Here is a 15,259-nt window from a genome sequence, read left to right as displayed (position 1 = left end):
ACACCTGACTAACTCTGATTTTCTACTGGGATAAACACAGCAACTGCTCTGAAAAGGTCACATATCCCCTAAAATATCCAACAAAATCACTTTCTGATTAAATTTGAGCAAAGAAACCGACTCTGTCATTGCAAAGTCATGCATTACTTTACTTGATATAAATAGTTTGTCGACACTTTTAGGGAGACTTTCAGAGGTAACGAGTCGCATCATCATCCAAACAGCCTGCTGACCGGTTCTGCCACAAGGTGAATGTCAGTGGAAATTTTCAAAATAAAAAAACTTAAAAAGCAAAATCTACTCGCAACCCCTTGTTTCTAATTGCAGATAGATTGATAGATAGATTGATAGATAGATAGATAGATAGATAGATAGATAGATAGATAGATAGATAGATAGATAGATAGATAGATAGATAGATAGATAGATAGATAGATAGATAGATAGATAGATAGATAGATAGATAGATAGATAGATAGATAGATAGATAGATAGATAGATAGATAGATAGATAACAACATTCTGTGATGCTGAAATGAAATGTGTTTTTTCTGGCTTCAGCTTTGTTTATTGCCTTGTGAACCCACAGACTTCATGTAGGCGTCCTGACCTCTGACCTATACTATCACTAGAAAGCACCTGGAGTTTTATGCATCAGTGCTTCAGTTATATGAATAACACTGTCACTGTTAGATCCTTCCTGTCGTCGAGTTGTCGTTATTTCGTTCATTGCCATGTGTTTACTCTTCGCATGTCCATGTGCGGTAAAAAGATTTTTGCCTTTGTCCAGTTTTGTGAATATTTGGATAAGTGTGTACACGTATGCTTTTCATGACAGAAATCTAATGTAATAAAAATTGAACATCTCCACTTTTCCAAATTTCCCAAGAGGCCTTAACATTTTCACTCATGAACCTGCTTGACAGACACTTGACAGCAGGGGAGGCTACGTTAAAAACATCTGTCTGTGTTTAACTAAGAGCCGTCTGAGTGCAGGGACGGAGAGAGGAGAGATCTGAGCCTGATCCACTTCCTGCTGATCTGACATGAAGAGCTTCAGAAGCTGTTCACAGACAAAAAGAGGACTGGAGCTGCGAAGAGGTGTGTGTGTGTGTAGGAGGGAGTTTGAGAAGGTCCTAAGGGCTTCACTGTGGGTGGACACAGACAAGCAGCCATCCGTGGCCTCTCATGCATACACACAGACACATGAGCACTCTGTCACACACACACACACGTTTTCCCACAGTTGTCCCAACACATACACTGTGTCTCTCTAAGCCCTGCTCTCCTCTGCTCCTTGCCTTAGCTGCTGGTGGCAAAGCCGTGATAATCCTTTGGCCAACACAAAGCTCAGACTGTTACAGACTACAATCTGAAGGAACACACACACACACACACACACACACACACACACACACACACACACACACACACACACACACACACACACACACACACACACACACACACACACACACACACACACACACACACACAAGCCTGTTTGCTTCTCGGATTGTGTTTGATAACTGTGTGTGTGTGTGTGAGGGGGTGGGAACCGAACGGTAACGGGTGGTGGGAGTGTGGGGGCCGGGGCCAGCGGCGCTGTTTTGCATATGTTATTGCAGCAAAGGGGAGAGGTTTGCATATGTTACTGGACCCACTGGGGACCAACTCTGCATGCTTTATCATAGGAAACAGCCTCGCAACACAACACAAGACTACTGGGCTCATACCAAAACAAAGAGACCCTTGTGGTGCGTGTGTGTGCAACATGCCAGTATGTACATATTAGGTTAATATGGAGGGTTAATTAGACAGTCATGAGTTAGAGATGGCCATGGAAATGGCTATAAGGTGAACATCCACTCAGACAGAATAGGGAAATGAGCTGGAGACCTAAAAACATTAATCCTGTTATTTTCATATGGGGATTTGAACTGCGCTATTTCCAAAAATTGTAAAGAAATTAATTAGTGTTTACTTTCCGTCGTGAACAGGAATAAGAAAATCAGTCATTCTTAGGAGACCGTTTTAAGGTTGGAGGTGTGCTACAGCGAGGCTACAGCGGGGTAAGCAAGGGAGGTGGTGGTGGTGGTGGTGGGGGGGGTCCTCCAAATAACCAGATGTGATTCCTGCCCCTTTTGTGTCTGTCAGTTCACAAAGACTCAGACCGAAGCCCTAACCGCGCGCCCTGCGAGGACTCACACTCGCATGCAGTCTAATTCCCAGAGGCTCTTCCTATCTCCTCCTGTCAGTCAGTCAATCAGTCTGAAGACAATCAGTAGGAGTCCTGATTTTCTCTTTAGAGCGAGGAAATGCTCCTGGAATGTAATGATAATGTGACACAGGGGTGAAAAAGGCGGTGGGGTTGCCACCTCTGGAGAAAACCCCCCTTTCGGGGCAGTGAGTGGAGGTAATCTGGTCACACCGTGGCAGCCGAACAGAGGATACAAGCTAATCTATTCAAATCTAGGTCTAAGTTATTCAATTTCTATTCGTAGCGCCCACTGCTGACTTCAGAGGCTCTTTTCTAGTGTGGCCGGTGTGAGGCCGTGTTTTTAAGGAAAGATATTACCCACTCTACTCCCAGCAATTAGACAGAGCCAGCACATGTGGACATTAGAGACAGGGATTTAGACACACTATATACAGATGGACAGGGTCTCTTATGCCCTGGTCAGGATGCTAAACCCCGATTTTACATCTCAGCCAACCAATCACACACAAACACACACACTTCAACCCACCCACCCACCCGCGCATACACACACACACACACCAAAATTGACACCATCCAGCTAAGCGGAAAGGCACAAAGACCTGCAAAGCCTGCAAGACCTCTGATAACACTGCACCTGTGTGTGTATGTGTGTGTGAGTGACTGTGTGACTATGTGTGTGTGCATTTGTGTGTACATTCCTATGGTTCTGCATGTATATCCAGCAGTGTATGTGAAAACACCTGTACTTTAGAATAAACTCCAGAGTGCAGTGTCCCCGTGCTGCAGAGCGACAACACCGAACTGTGCACATTTAAAGGTCTGAAGCGATTTTTCAGTTTTTATTCAGTTACAGAAAAAAGCGTTGTTTTTTCTGTAACGCTTTGACTTATTTTGGTCATTATCGATACTGTTCATTTCATTTTCACTAAACAATAATTTCTAACAGGGCTAAGCAATATTTACATTTGCAGTTACTCTGCGGATGATTTGTTTGATTCGTTAATTAATGGTTTGATCTATGAAATATCAGGAAAGTATGAAAACATTTGTTGTAATTTTCCAGAGCCAAGAGTAACATTCTCAAACCATCGGTTTTGCCAAATCTTCAGATCAAATAAACAAAATTTTTCAAAATGATATTAAAACAATAATAATAATAATAATAATAATAATAAATCAGATTTTAACAATGAACTGGTTTTCTAAGCAGTTATCAATTATTGAAACAAATCATTTCAAGTCTTATTTGAAATTTGTTTTCATTGTGTTTCTTAGTTACTTCATTTCCTTAAAGTGTTTTTCTGTGAATACTGTATTTTTTGCCAGATTAAGGAAACTGAGCATCTTTGAACTGCTGAATGGAAGCGAATAAATAAATACATTAGTTAAGTTAGTTAGTTATGATTAACTATGACATGTTCTGCTCTCTTCTTCTTCTCCATGAACTGTACCACCTGAATGGACTTTGACTGTGTCTGCCCTGATGACCTTTAGCTGCTAATAAAACTAGATTGAAGACATACAAAAAGCATTTCCCCTTAGAAATGTACCTTCCCCCCTCTCCCCCCTGCACTGCCACTGTCTCAGTCTGGGGTAGAATAAAGGGTTGAGAGCCTTTTGACACGGCAGAGGTGAGAATACTGTAGAGTCTGTACTGTACAATGATGAGACAGCAAAAACAGCCCACTGAATGGATGTGGATTTAAGGGATTTTGACAGAGGACCGTTTGAATTGAACACATTCCTGTAAGAGGAATGACAAAAAGAAGTTGAAAAGACAGAAGGAAGGGCAGAGCAGGAAATGGAATAAAGGTCAAAGCTTAAAACTGTCATTTCAAGTTCAGTGGAAAGAGAGTTGAAGTTGGCTCATTGTTGTATGAATTATTTTTGTGAGGGTTAACTTCGTCTTGGATTAAAGAGTCCATTTTGTTTTGCTTTTTTATGTTGTTGTTGATGTTTGTACTATTCATGCAAACTGTCATCTGTTCTCTGACCCATATTAACTTCACTCCTCACAGCAAACTACATTATTTTGGCAAATAAATGCACCGTATATCGTGTTCAATATGGGATATGGCCCCTTGGCCGACATTGGGCCAACATATGCAGCATGATATCAGATGCTACTTTCACAACTGGAGCATATCTGGTGCAAAAATAAAAAATAAAATGTTCCTGGCTGTCGGCCATCATTGGAGGATTAAGGCAGGGATCAGGCCAGATGTAGAAGTGAATGGGCCAGGCCTGGGCATATGTTGGGCCAGAAGTTTCTAGTGTTACTCTGAAGATGGTCAACAGAGATGTGTGTGTGTGTGTGTGTGTGTGTCTCTGCTGCAATGGCAACAAGATGAAAAGGACCACGTGCACACACATTTAACTACGGCTGAGATCGTCTCCTCAGCGATTGCTGGACTGGACTGCAGTTCTCTGTTTGACCACTGCAGGGCGCTCCAACTCTACACATCATGCTGAAAAGGTCCTACAACAACTTAACCCACAGCGGACGCCAACAGTGGGTCTGCTTGGCGCAGGAGGAGAGAGACACACTGTCATGATGTATAGTAACACACACACAGTAAAAGAGCGAGTTAACAAACACTACGTCTGCCTGATGTGAGTCTGTGGAGAGAAAAATATTTTTCTCATCTCGAGCGTTTTGTGTTTGGTGTTTAGTGACCCGACTGAGGAGGAAAAAACAATTTCAGCTTCAGTTTAATGCACTGGTCACATTTTTCTTTTTTTGAAAGAAAACCACTTCAGTCTAATTTGTATGACAACAGAAATGCACTTAAGCTACTTTTCTTGTGGCTCGTCTTGTCCTGCATTTGATCATGAGCCATAATAATAAGTCAGTGAGGCAAACAATGAACATGGAACACAATGTACCAGACACATTCACAGAGGTTGTTTCTACAAAGAATTGAACACTGAAAACATGACTGATATCATTTCTGTGAATACACAAACCCTTTGTTGTTGAGACAGAGCGCCTCCGACATTTATACAGGAGCAAAAATAACGTTACTTCAGAAACAGAACAACAAATGTCTGACTCGGAGAATTAATGAGTCAAATAAATAATAGGAGTCACAGCTATCTTCATAAAATGGAGAAGAAAAAGAAATCTGACATATTCGACAGTGCGCCAAAGACACTATACATAGAAATATATTTACTCTACTGGGCCAAATACATATATGAACACATGAAACAAATTCCAGTCTGATTGATACAGTCATGTCCTGTAGTGCTGAATCTTCAAACAGTAATGTAATTTATCGTCTAAGCGTGTGCAAGCTTTTAGATCTAATTTTAAGTTTCAGACAGTCATTTTTACACCTACATCTTTTGAACGTGATAAAGTTTCATATCACAGTAACAGTAAATTTAGACTCTTAGCACTTCATTTAAGTTTTGATACTTGATGACTATTTCTTTCATTATTAAGTTCAACCAACAAAAGTGGAGGAAAAGAAAAAAAGGGCAATGTTAAATTACAAAGACTAAATATTTGAATATTGCAAGCTTAAAATGTATAATGTGCTTTAATTTGACATGGAAAAACTAAAGAGGCCTACTTTGACAAAAATACTTCTTTCTAAAGAAATGTAAATGTATTTTCCTTTTCTTTTTTTTGGGGAAGAAGAGGATTTTACGGGGCAAACCGTCCTAACCTTGGGCTAACAAAGGCATGTGAGAAACGAGCATACAGCAAAGAACCTTCTAGAGAAAGACAGTGAGACAAAAAGGTATAAAAAGGTACAACATGCTAAATGGAGAGGGGAAAGAAAGGCAGTCAGGTGAGAAAGAGGGATACTAAATGGGGTTTAAGAAGAAGTGTTAGAATGACTTCATTTCTGTGTCGAACAAAAAGGTCACAGACTGTTTTCCTTCAGGCACCCCAAGAGACACACACGCACACACACACACACATACACCTGTCCCTGGAGAAAAGATCAATACACACACTGATACCACCGTAAGGAGAAAATCCGCTCGATATACACTACACACTTGCACACACACACACACCACCACGGGCAGTAGTACCGATCAATAAACACACACGTACAGGTGTCACCACCACTATCTAAAGAGAGGCCAATCAATGCTCACACACTGATACACCTGCACCAATCAGCTGCTCTGCGCTCAGATTCACTCTTTAATACACTGCCCCTCTCTTTCTCTGTATCTCTCTCTCTCAATTTCTCTTCTCTCTCTCTCTCTCTCTCTCTCTCTCTCTCTCTACCTTTCTGTGTCTTGTATGAAGAAGTCAGATGGTAAAGGTACCACCTGTGTCTTCTTCATACAAGAGTATATTTCTGCTATTCTGCTATAAAGGTGAGTCATGTTGAGCCTCGTGTCACGTGGCTCCGTCTCGTTCCAAAACACCACACACTGCTCAGATACGGAAAAGGGCACGCGGATAGTTTGATTAGGATGTGACCCAAATTCAAGAGTTTCAAAAAATTACAGGGAGTAAAAAATTCACACTTGAAATACCCCAATTTGTCAAGAGGAGCAGGTTGACTTCCTGCAGCAGCCAGAGGGGGGCGCTCTGGTCTTAAAGCAGCAGAGCAGAGACCTGACAACACTAACAGGAGAAAAAAAGTCACTGTGCCTCTGTGTGTGTATGTGTATGTGTGTTGCATTTACGCACACACATTTATGCATGATCTTTACATGCATTAATGCAGCTTGTGAAGACACAGCAGGGTCACTAAATCTGCTCTGTGGCCTTTGCTGCTCATCCTGCCTCCCCCTCCCTCCCTCCCTCCCCCCATCCCACCCTCCATCCCTCTATCCTTCTCCTCACTCTTCACCTCATCTTTCTCTCGGTTTTCTTCATCTTCTCCTGTGCTTGTGTCTGTTAATGATGATGATCTTTTTGCTTGCTCTTTCCTGATCCAAATCTCTCCCTGGATAATCATTTCCCGAAAGCAAATGCTTCTTTCTGTCAATATCGTTGTATCTACGTGTTAGATTTAATAAAGTTAAATCTAACATGCATTTAGAACTTGTGTTGGATTGTGATGCTTTTTTTCTGAGCAAAATCATGAACTGGTTTGTCTAAACAAAGAAATAAAAAGTGACAGATGTATCAAGAATGAAAAGAATATATCAGCTGCAGATCGACACCAAATGTCTGGGCCCATTTTTTATATTTTTGAATTCTCATTTCTGATTGGCTAACCACAGCAACAATAGCATAAAAAAATGTTCAGTTGTACAAAAACATTAGCAGTGAAGTGATGTGGAGAGTGATGCAATGCAGTCATGGGAAATGTGCAGGTGTGAGCATGAGCATGTCCTGATAACAAAACTAACACAACCCCACACCCATCTCCGAATGAAACCAAGAAGTTTACACCTGTTCTCTCGGGACTTGTAAGAAAGGCATTCTGGGAAATGAAGTAAAAGCCAATAACTGGCTGGTAGAAATGCGACACATTTTCATCTAAAAACCAGCTAAAAATGGATTTAACATCAAACTGTTGTGCAGTATTTAGTGACAGACACAAGATAACAGTAAGATGGAAGAGGTAAGCAGATGTGGTCTGCAGGAAAAGCAGCAAGCCCACAGTGTAAAGCTGTATGCAAAAGATAGAAGTGAGAGAGAGAGAGAAGGCTAAGTGAAAGAGAAAGAGTTGTTGAAGTCAACCTGTTCTTCAGCAGAAAGAAGCTAACCTTTCTGTGTAAATATTACTGTTGTGTAAAAATGTTTTCAACCCCACATGACACAGACAAGATGAAAATGTTGTGGATCGCTTTTTACTCCATTTACTGCTCTATATATTTGTAGAGGTGAGTGTGTGTGTGTGTGCCCATGTGTGTCAGTATCTTACTTTCTCAGTAAATACCCCAGGGCTTTGTGGTCTATACTGTGTGGTTTGGAGGAGTTTGTTAGTTGAGGGCCAGGTGCAGGCACACAACACATACACTCACAGAAGATAAACGGACCCAGCACACGCACATACACACACACACGCACACGCGCACACACACACACGACCGAAGGATAAATGGACCCAGTAGCAGGGAGGTCTGACAGAATGCCTTTTCACACCTGGCTGAGCCCAGCGGAAGGTGACAGAGTCACATCTCCCAAAGCGGGCGGACACACACACACACACACACGCACACACACCTTCTCTCTCTCTCACACACACACCTTCTCTCTCACACACACACACACCTTCTCTCTCACACACACACACACACACACACACCTTCTCACATTGGGGAGTTCAGGGTCATAAACAGCATCATGAATAAAATGAGGCTGTCTTAAACAGAAGGAGCCCTGTGTATGCATGTGTGTAGGTGCGTGTTTGTTTGTGTGTGTCTCTGTCTGTGTGTGTGTGTGTGTGTGTGTGTGTGTGTGTGTGTGTGTGTGTGTGTGTGTGTGTGTGTGTGTGTGTGTGTGTGTGTGTGTGTGTGTGTGTCTGTGCAGGCCCCTAACCCCCATGCCAGTTTGGATATGTAACGACCTTCTGTTCCCTGTGCTTAAATGGCTTAAATACTTCAATTAGACCTGGGTCACAATCCTCCACCCGTTAAAGCACGTCGTCACACACACATAAACAGACACACACACACATAAACAGACACACACACAGACACACACACAGACACACACCCACACACACACACACACACCCACACACACACACACACACACACACAGAGGTTTCATCATCCCACGCGGCGACCCCAGAATCTTTCGGTCCTCTTCTTGTCTGTGGCTCCAAGTGAAACTGCAGTGAAACATATAGCATCCCCTGCCAACACATGAGCAACAATTAAACTCGGCTCCCGTCCTCTCTGCCAGCGTCTCCCCTGGAACTCCTCCGTCCCGCTCCCTCCTCCTCCTCCTCCTCCTCCTCCCTCTGTCTCTCTCCTGCCGTGCTACCCTAGCGCTAACGATGCTGCCTTTTCATTAGACAGCCCCTGCTAATTAATCTCCATAGAGGAGAGTGACAGACCTCCCCCAATACACACACACACACACACACACACACACAAAGTGCACGCCAAGATATATGCAAACACACACTCCTTCTTCCCTCTCTCACTCCCTCGTCCCGCGTGGCGTTGGCAGCCCATTTCATGCTTTATCACGTCTTTTAATTGACAAACAAGCTGCTCTTTTCTCTTAGGCTGAGGTCTATATCACCCCCTCGCTCAGACACACACACACACACACACACACCACACACACACACAATCACAATCATACACACACACATAAGTAAGGAGCCAAGAAAACTAGTTATCTTTTCAGATTTCTGATTAACAGACACACACACACACACACACACACACACAAATAAGCAAATGCCTCCCCGCTGACATATGGCCCATGTGACTGTCACACAGTTCTCTACTCTTTGACACATTGATTCCCCACACACGCAAACACACAAACACACAGACGCACACACACACACACACACACACACACACACACACAGAGCCATGTCATATGTGCACTTAGGTTGAACATGAAGTTAAAAAAAAAAAAAAAAGCAAAAACATTCCCATCACTCTTGGCACTTCTTTAATCTTTTTAGATGTTTTTTTCTGCCATGGTTCACTCATCTGCTACAGGCCAAGGTCAATACCAATCACAACCGCCTTATTGATTCTGAGTGATCGTGTGACACCTTTTGCTTTCGTGATTCTCGTGGAAAAACACCTTCTTTCCACAACATCTATATGCTAAACTACAAATGATTGGTGGAATGCCAGTGGAAGATGCTACGTGAAGCATGAAGAGGGAGCGAGGTGAGGGGTCATCGCTCAGGGCTCAGAGGTGATCAGTGGTTTGAGTTTTATTTGTTATGTTCAGACCACGCCCACTCCTGCAAAGCCTCCACCTCCACCGATATTCTTTCTAAACGGATCATATTCTGTAAATAAAACGCCTTGTGAATAATTAAAAAACTCACCTCCCAAAGCTACTAAATAACTTGATACGGTTGGACATACTATTGGTCAAGACATATTTTGCACCGTAAGATTTAAAATATTTCTATTCCGACGAGGAAACGTTCTGCATGAAAAAGATTGGAGAAGTGTCGGGCGCTGTAAGTGGGCCTCTCTGAGCGTGCTGCTGGCTTAGTCGCCCCCTCCACTGCCACCACCTTCTCCTCTCACATTTCTCTGCTTTTTAATTGGGACTCTACAGCAACTACTACATCCCGTGGGATTCAGCTAAATTTGACACAGGTTGAGTTCAAACTGTTCGTCGATTCTACAAACTTAAAACAAGTGCTGATATTAACGCATATTAGGGCATGTAAATCTTACGTGCATCGTCTGACCTATATACAGTATGTATTAGGATTTTTTTTTTTTAATTTTTACCTATCGTGTCATGTTGAATTGTGTACTTCCTCATGAACATGCACCCTAACCTTGTTATTATTTTTTTTTTTTTACTTATTTTTCCACTATGTCAGGTTGTTTGGTGCTTACTCAAACCATCTACAAATTTACATCATAATGTTTCCACATTATCAATATCTAGTAAAGAGGATTTTTCTACTATTTTCTACAATGATTTCCTAAATGACTAAAATGTTACGTTAGACTATCTTGATTCCCTTTTCCGCTTCTTACATTTCTACACTATTAACTGCTCTGTGTTTAGTTATCAGAGCACCAGGAACGGAGCGAACAGAGAGGGTGAAAGACATTTTGTGTCTTTGGAAACTTTACATCAACAACTTTACATCAACAGTTCCTCCTTGACTGGTGTATACGTTTGATTTTAAATCTGGCATCATTTCTAGAATACAAGGAGCCTTCATTGACCTCTTACTGTTGTAGGACACATAATTAATGCCTGGCATCTACATCCAGGATTCATCTGTGTGTGTGTGTGTGTGTATGTGTGTGTGTGTGTGTGTGTGTGTGTGTGTGTGTGTGTGTGTGTGTGTGTGTGTGTGTGTGTGGTGACTGATGAAGCTCTGCTCAGGCCCTCACAAGTGAAGCTGTGCTATGTTAAGTTTACCGACAGTGTTGTTTTTGTGTAAAGATACTCACTGTGATGTGGTACTGTCTCCAGATCTCTGGACAAGCCTGAGAAAAGACAAAACACACAGTTGATATGGTTCTCAATGGGGGGAAGAAAGAGAAAACAAACATATACACATGTTTTTATGCAGAGTACATAAAAAGAATAAAGACAATGTCTGAATGTCTAAAGGACAAGCAGCAGTGTGGCGTTGTGCCTCTTTATAAGTGGGATTGCGACACTGGTGAAACGGACTGCTATCACTCACAGAGAGAGATGAGACTGTTTAACAGGCAGGAGAGGAAATTGAAAACCAGGCCGTGGGTTCATTTGTTTTTCTGCCTCATTGTCGTGTCTTTCGCTAAAGCCTATACACTGTGATTTCTCACTTAACAGTGTGTCTCCCCCCTCTGTGTGCATCTCTGCAGTCAGTCACTCAAACAGTCAGTAAGTCAGTCAGTCAGTCGTTTTGTCCCGGTGTGGCTAAAGCATTATCTCCGCGGCTTCGCCATGCTGTTCCTTAAGCGTTCCGACATCCTTTCCCAACCGCCACCACTTCCCACTGGGAAATTGAAAATGCCGCAGTCGCCGCAGGCAACAAGATTTATCTACTTACACACCTACTGAGTGAGGGAGACAGAATAAGAGAGAGAAGGAGAGGAAGATTTGAGCCTGTTCCTTGAAGATGGTTGTGTGTGTTTAGTTTTCTCCTGCATACACTCAACAACTTCCTATACAAATTTGCATGATATGCAAATTCACCGACTATTCTGGCCCAAAGTGCTTCTTCAACCCTCGGCCTTTAAGGCAGCCTGTAAAGAACAGTCGGCACTTTTCCTGGTTTAATCTGCACTGTTTAGATTTGAATACAGAGATGGACAAATATGGATTTCGACAGCTGTATCTTCCTCCACCTCTCATCTAGCTTTTCTATTCCTCAACAACCCCCTCCACACACGCACCCGCTCCCTCCAGACCGCCGGGGTAGTGTGTTGTTGTCGAGGGCGACAGGCGAGGCGAGCGACACACTCGCGCTCCGTCAACCGTCTGTCTTTAATGAGAGACACAGAAAGGCCCAGGGGACAGAGACCTGACTCTCTTTCTCTCTCAAACACACACACTAACACATACAGTATAATTTGTGAGTGCAAGGGAAAAAAAAAAAAAGTTATGTGCTCCAAGAAAAGGGTAATTACAACACCACACAACTTTGCAGCCTTTGTTTGCTGCTGAAAATAATATGCAAAAGAGAGGGGGAGAACAAGATGAACGCAAGGATCTGGACGAAGAGGTGAGAAAGAGTAGGTGAGAGAGGAAAGAGAGAGAGAGATGGAGGGAGAGAAAGAAGAAATGGTGCTGTGTGTCCTGGTCTCCCCTCTCCCTCTGGTGTTCACCTGGTTACTCATCCATTACACAGAGCACAGTACATGACTGACGGAGAGAGAGAGAGCAAGAGAGAGAGAGAGAGAAGGAGAGAGAGAGAGAGTGAGGAAATAAAAGAGAGAGCTGGGCTCACACAGCGTTTTCCCATTCTATGGCATTAGTGTAAATGGCCAAGGTAATGAACGTTGCGGTGGGATAATTGTCATTGATGGTCATTAGATTCACCCTTCAGTGCCAACACACACACACACACACACACACACACACACACACACACACACACACACACACACACACACACACACACACACACACACACACACACACACACACACACACACACACACACACACACACACACACACACACACACACACACACACACACACACACACACACACACACACACACACACACACACACACACACACACACACGCCTAGAGCTGGAATATGCAGCATGGCGGAGACATAACTAAGCTGTAATTGCTGAAGTGTATCAATTAATGTGAACAGCAGCGTGTGCTGACCCCTGGTCATCATTACTACTGAGAGAGAAAGTAGCGGGTGGGGGGCTGAACGAGGGAGGGATAGAAGGGCTAGTGGAAAGGCAATAAAGAGTGGGTTGTTTACATTAAGGAATAATTGTTCTGACTGCAGCCCACACACACACACAACAAACACACAACAAACACACACTATCTATGGTTGTTGTGGCTCATGTATGTAGTATAAAGATGATTGAATTCAGAGTTTTCCTATTTCTTATTCCTGCAATACTTCATCCTCTTCTATTTATGACTCTTCATTTTACTTCATATTTCCGTTTTTTTTTTCTATCTGTCTAACCGCTAACTGATATTGATTTATCTTTAGGTCCAGTAATTAGTTGGATTCCTAGGTTTCCTCTATGCATTGCAATCAATGTGTTTGACTACTGTACCCAAGTGTACCCAAAGTGTGTTCGTCACATGTGTGCTCCCATCGGTCCCATTACATGGAGCTCCTGTGTCAAACTGACAATATTTTGTACAATAGCACACTTTCTACATAATGAAAACTTTTCGATGAGCCCTGACCTCAACCCCGCTGAGCAGCAGTGGGATGAATTATTTGCATATGTGCAGGAACCTTGTTTTCTTCTTTGACCTCCAACCTAACGAAACAGGATGTTAAAGGTTACTCACGTCAAAGAAGTGTCCCGTCATGCTGCAGCGATGACACTGTTTGTGCCAGTACGACCTCTCGCTGCAAGAACTGAACAGGTGACCAGGGAGGCCACAGTTGTTGCAGTGCTTATTGGGACATTCACTGGACATATGGCCCGGGGTGCCACATAGGAAGCAGGCTGACAACTTCTGCAAAAGTACAAACACACACACACACACATTTACATAGATTCACGTAACTTGCTGCTTCTCACTGTATTCACACTAAGATTCACATATGATGTGAGCCTTTGCTGAGTAGAACTGACTTTGGGCTCGGGGCAGTTCTTGGAGAGGTGTCCGGTCTTGTTGCAGTTTCTACATTGGACATTCTTGCTGGTGTAGTATCTGTTTGGCACACGTGGGTTTACCACCCTGGCACCTTTGTCTTTGTTGTATATCTGCGCCTGAAACAGATAATGAGGGAACATCATGTTGTTGATGCGAGGCTCGATGAAAAGACCTTGTTCTTTTGACCATAAAAAAATATATTACAACTCATTGTGATTGGTTCATGCTGTGAGACAAGACTGTGCAATCATAGTTACAAAAATATATATTATTTGAGAGTTTAATATACATTTTCCTTCTCACTTTTTAAAAATTCACTGTCTTTTAGACCACAAACGCAAACCATTTTGTACAATGAGTGGCTAAATGTCAGAGTACACATTTTTATTCAATATAAACCTGGCTGATTGTCACCTACCTCTTTGTCCTTGTCAGAAACCACCCAGCTTTTCTCTTTTTTACCATCTTCATCTGAAAACACAGGAAAAGAAATGCATTTTAACATTGCAAATGCCTTTGCGAAAGTCTAGGTTCCTTTTGTTGATAGTTGGTGTAAGTACAATGTCATTTTGATTGTACTAGTAAAGAAACATTATGATGTTATTTCTTTCTTTTTCAATACATACACTCCAAGACCAGTGGATTCATGATGAAATATGATGATTGATTAATATATGAGCAAAGCGACCCACACACATGCATCAAGTACACAGAGACCAGACAGAAATTATGGAGCTAAATATGATAAATGTGTCCAAATCTGAATCTACTCTTGCCCTCAGTTGTTTTCTTACTTCAACAACCTGACAAGACATATAACCAGGGTTCAATAAAAAACCAGGACTAGTGGATTCTTGACAATATCCAGCCTTATTAAGAACTCTGCACCCCGAGGAGCAAGTTTAGTTTCCTGTAAGAGAAGGACACACACACACACACACACACACACACACACACACACACACACACACACACACACACACACACACACACACACACACACACACACACACACACACACACACACACACACACACACACACACACACACACACACACACACACACACACACACACACACACACACACACACACACACACACACACACACACACACACAGAAACTGAG

General features: G+C 42.6%; 1 protein-coding gene across 1 annotated transcript in view; it reads right to left on the bottom strand.

Moving 5' to 3' along the window:
• The window catches only part of zcchc7 (zinc finger, CCHC domain containing 7), a 49,335-nt gene that overhangs the window by 6,185 nt on the left and 27,891 nt on the right, over window positions 1-15,259 (bottom strand). Inside the window, exons 4-7 of the mRNA XM_083979389.1 lie at window positions 14,549-14,601; window positions 14,109-14,246; window positions 13,819-13,989; window positions 11,279-11,314 (exon numbers count right to left, since the gene is read on the bottom strand). Of these exons, the coding sequence (XP_083835515.1) occupies window positions 11,279-11,314; window positions 13,819-13,989; window positions 14,109-14,246; window positions 14,549-14,601 (398 nt within the window). The remainder of the gene's footprint in view (window positions 1-11,278; window positions 11,315-13,818; window positions 13,990-14,108; window positions 14,247-14,548; window positions 14,602-15,259) is intronic.

The sequence above is a fragment of the Trachurus trachurus genome, assembly GCF_905171665.1.
Source record: "Trachurus trachurus genome assembly, chromosome: 1".
Taxonomy (NCBI): domain Eukaryota; kingdom Metazoa; phylum Chordata; class Actinopteri; order Carangiformes; family Carangidae; genus Trachurus; species Trachurus trachurus.
Note: the sequence above shows the minus strand (reverse complement) of the source record. Positions and strands in the feature narration are given on the sequence as shown.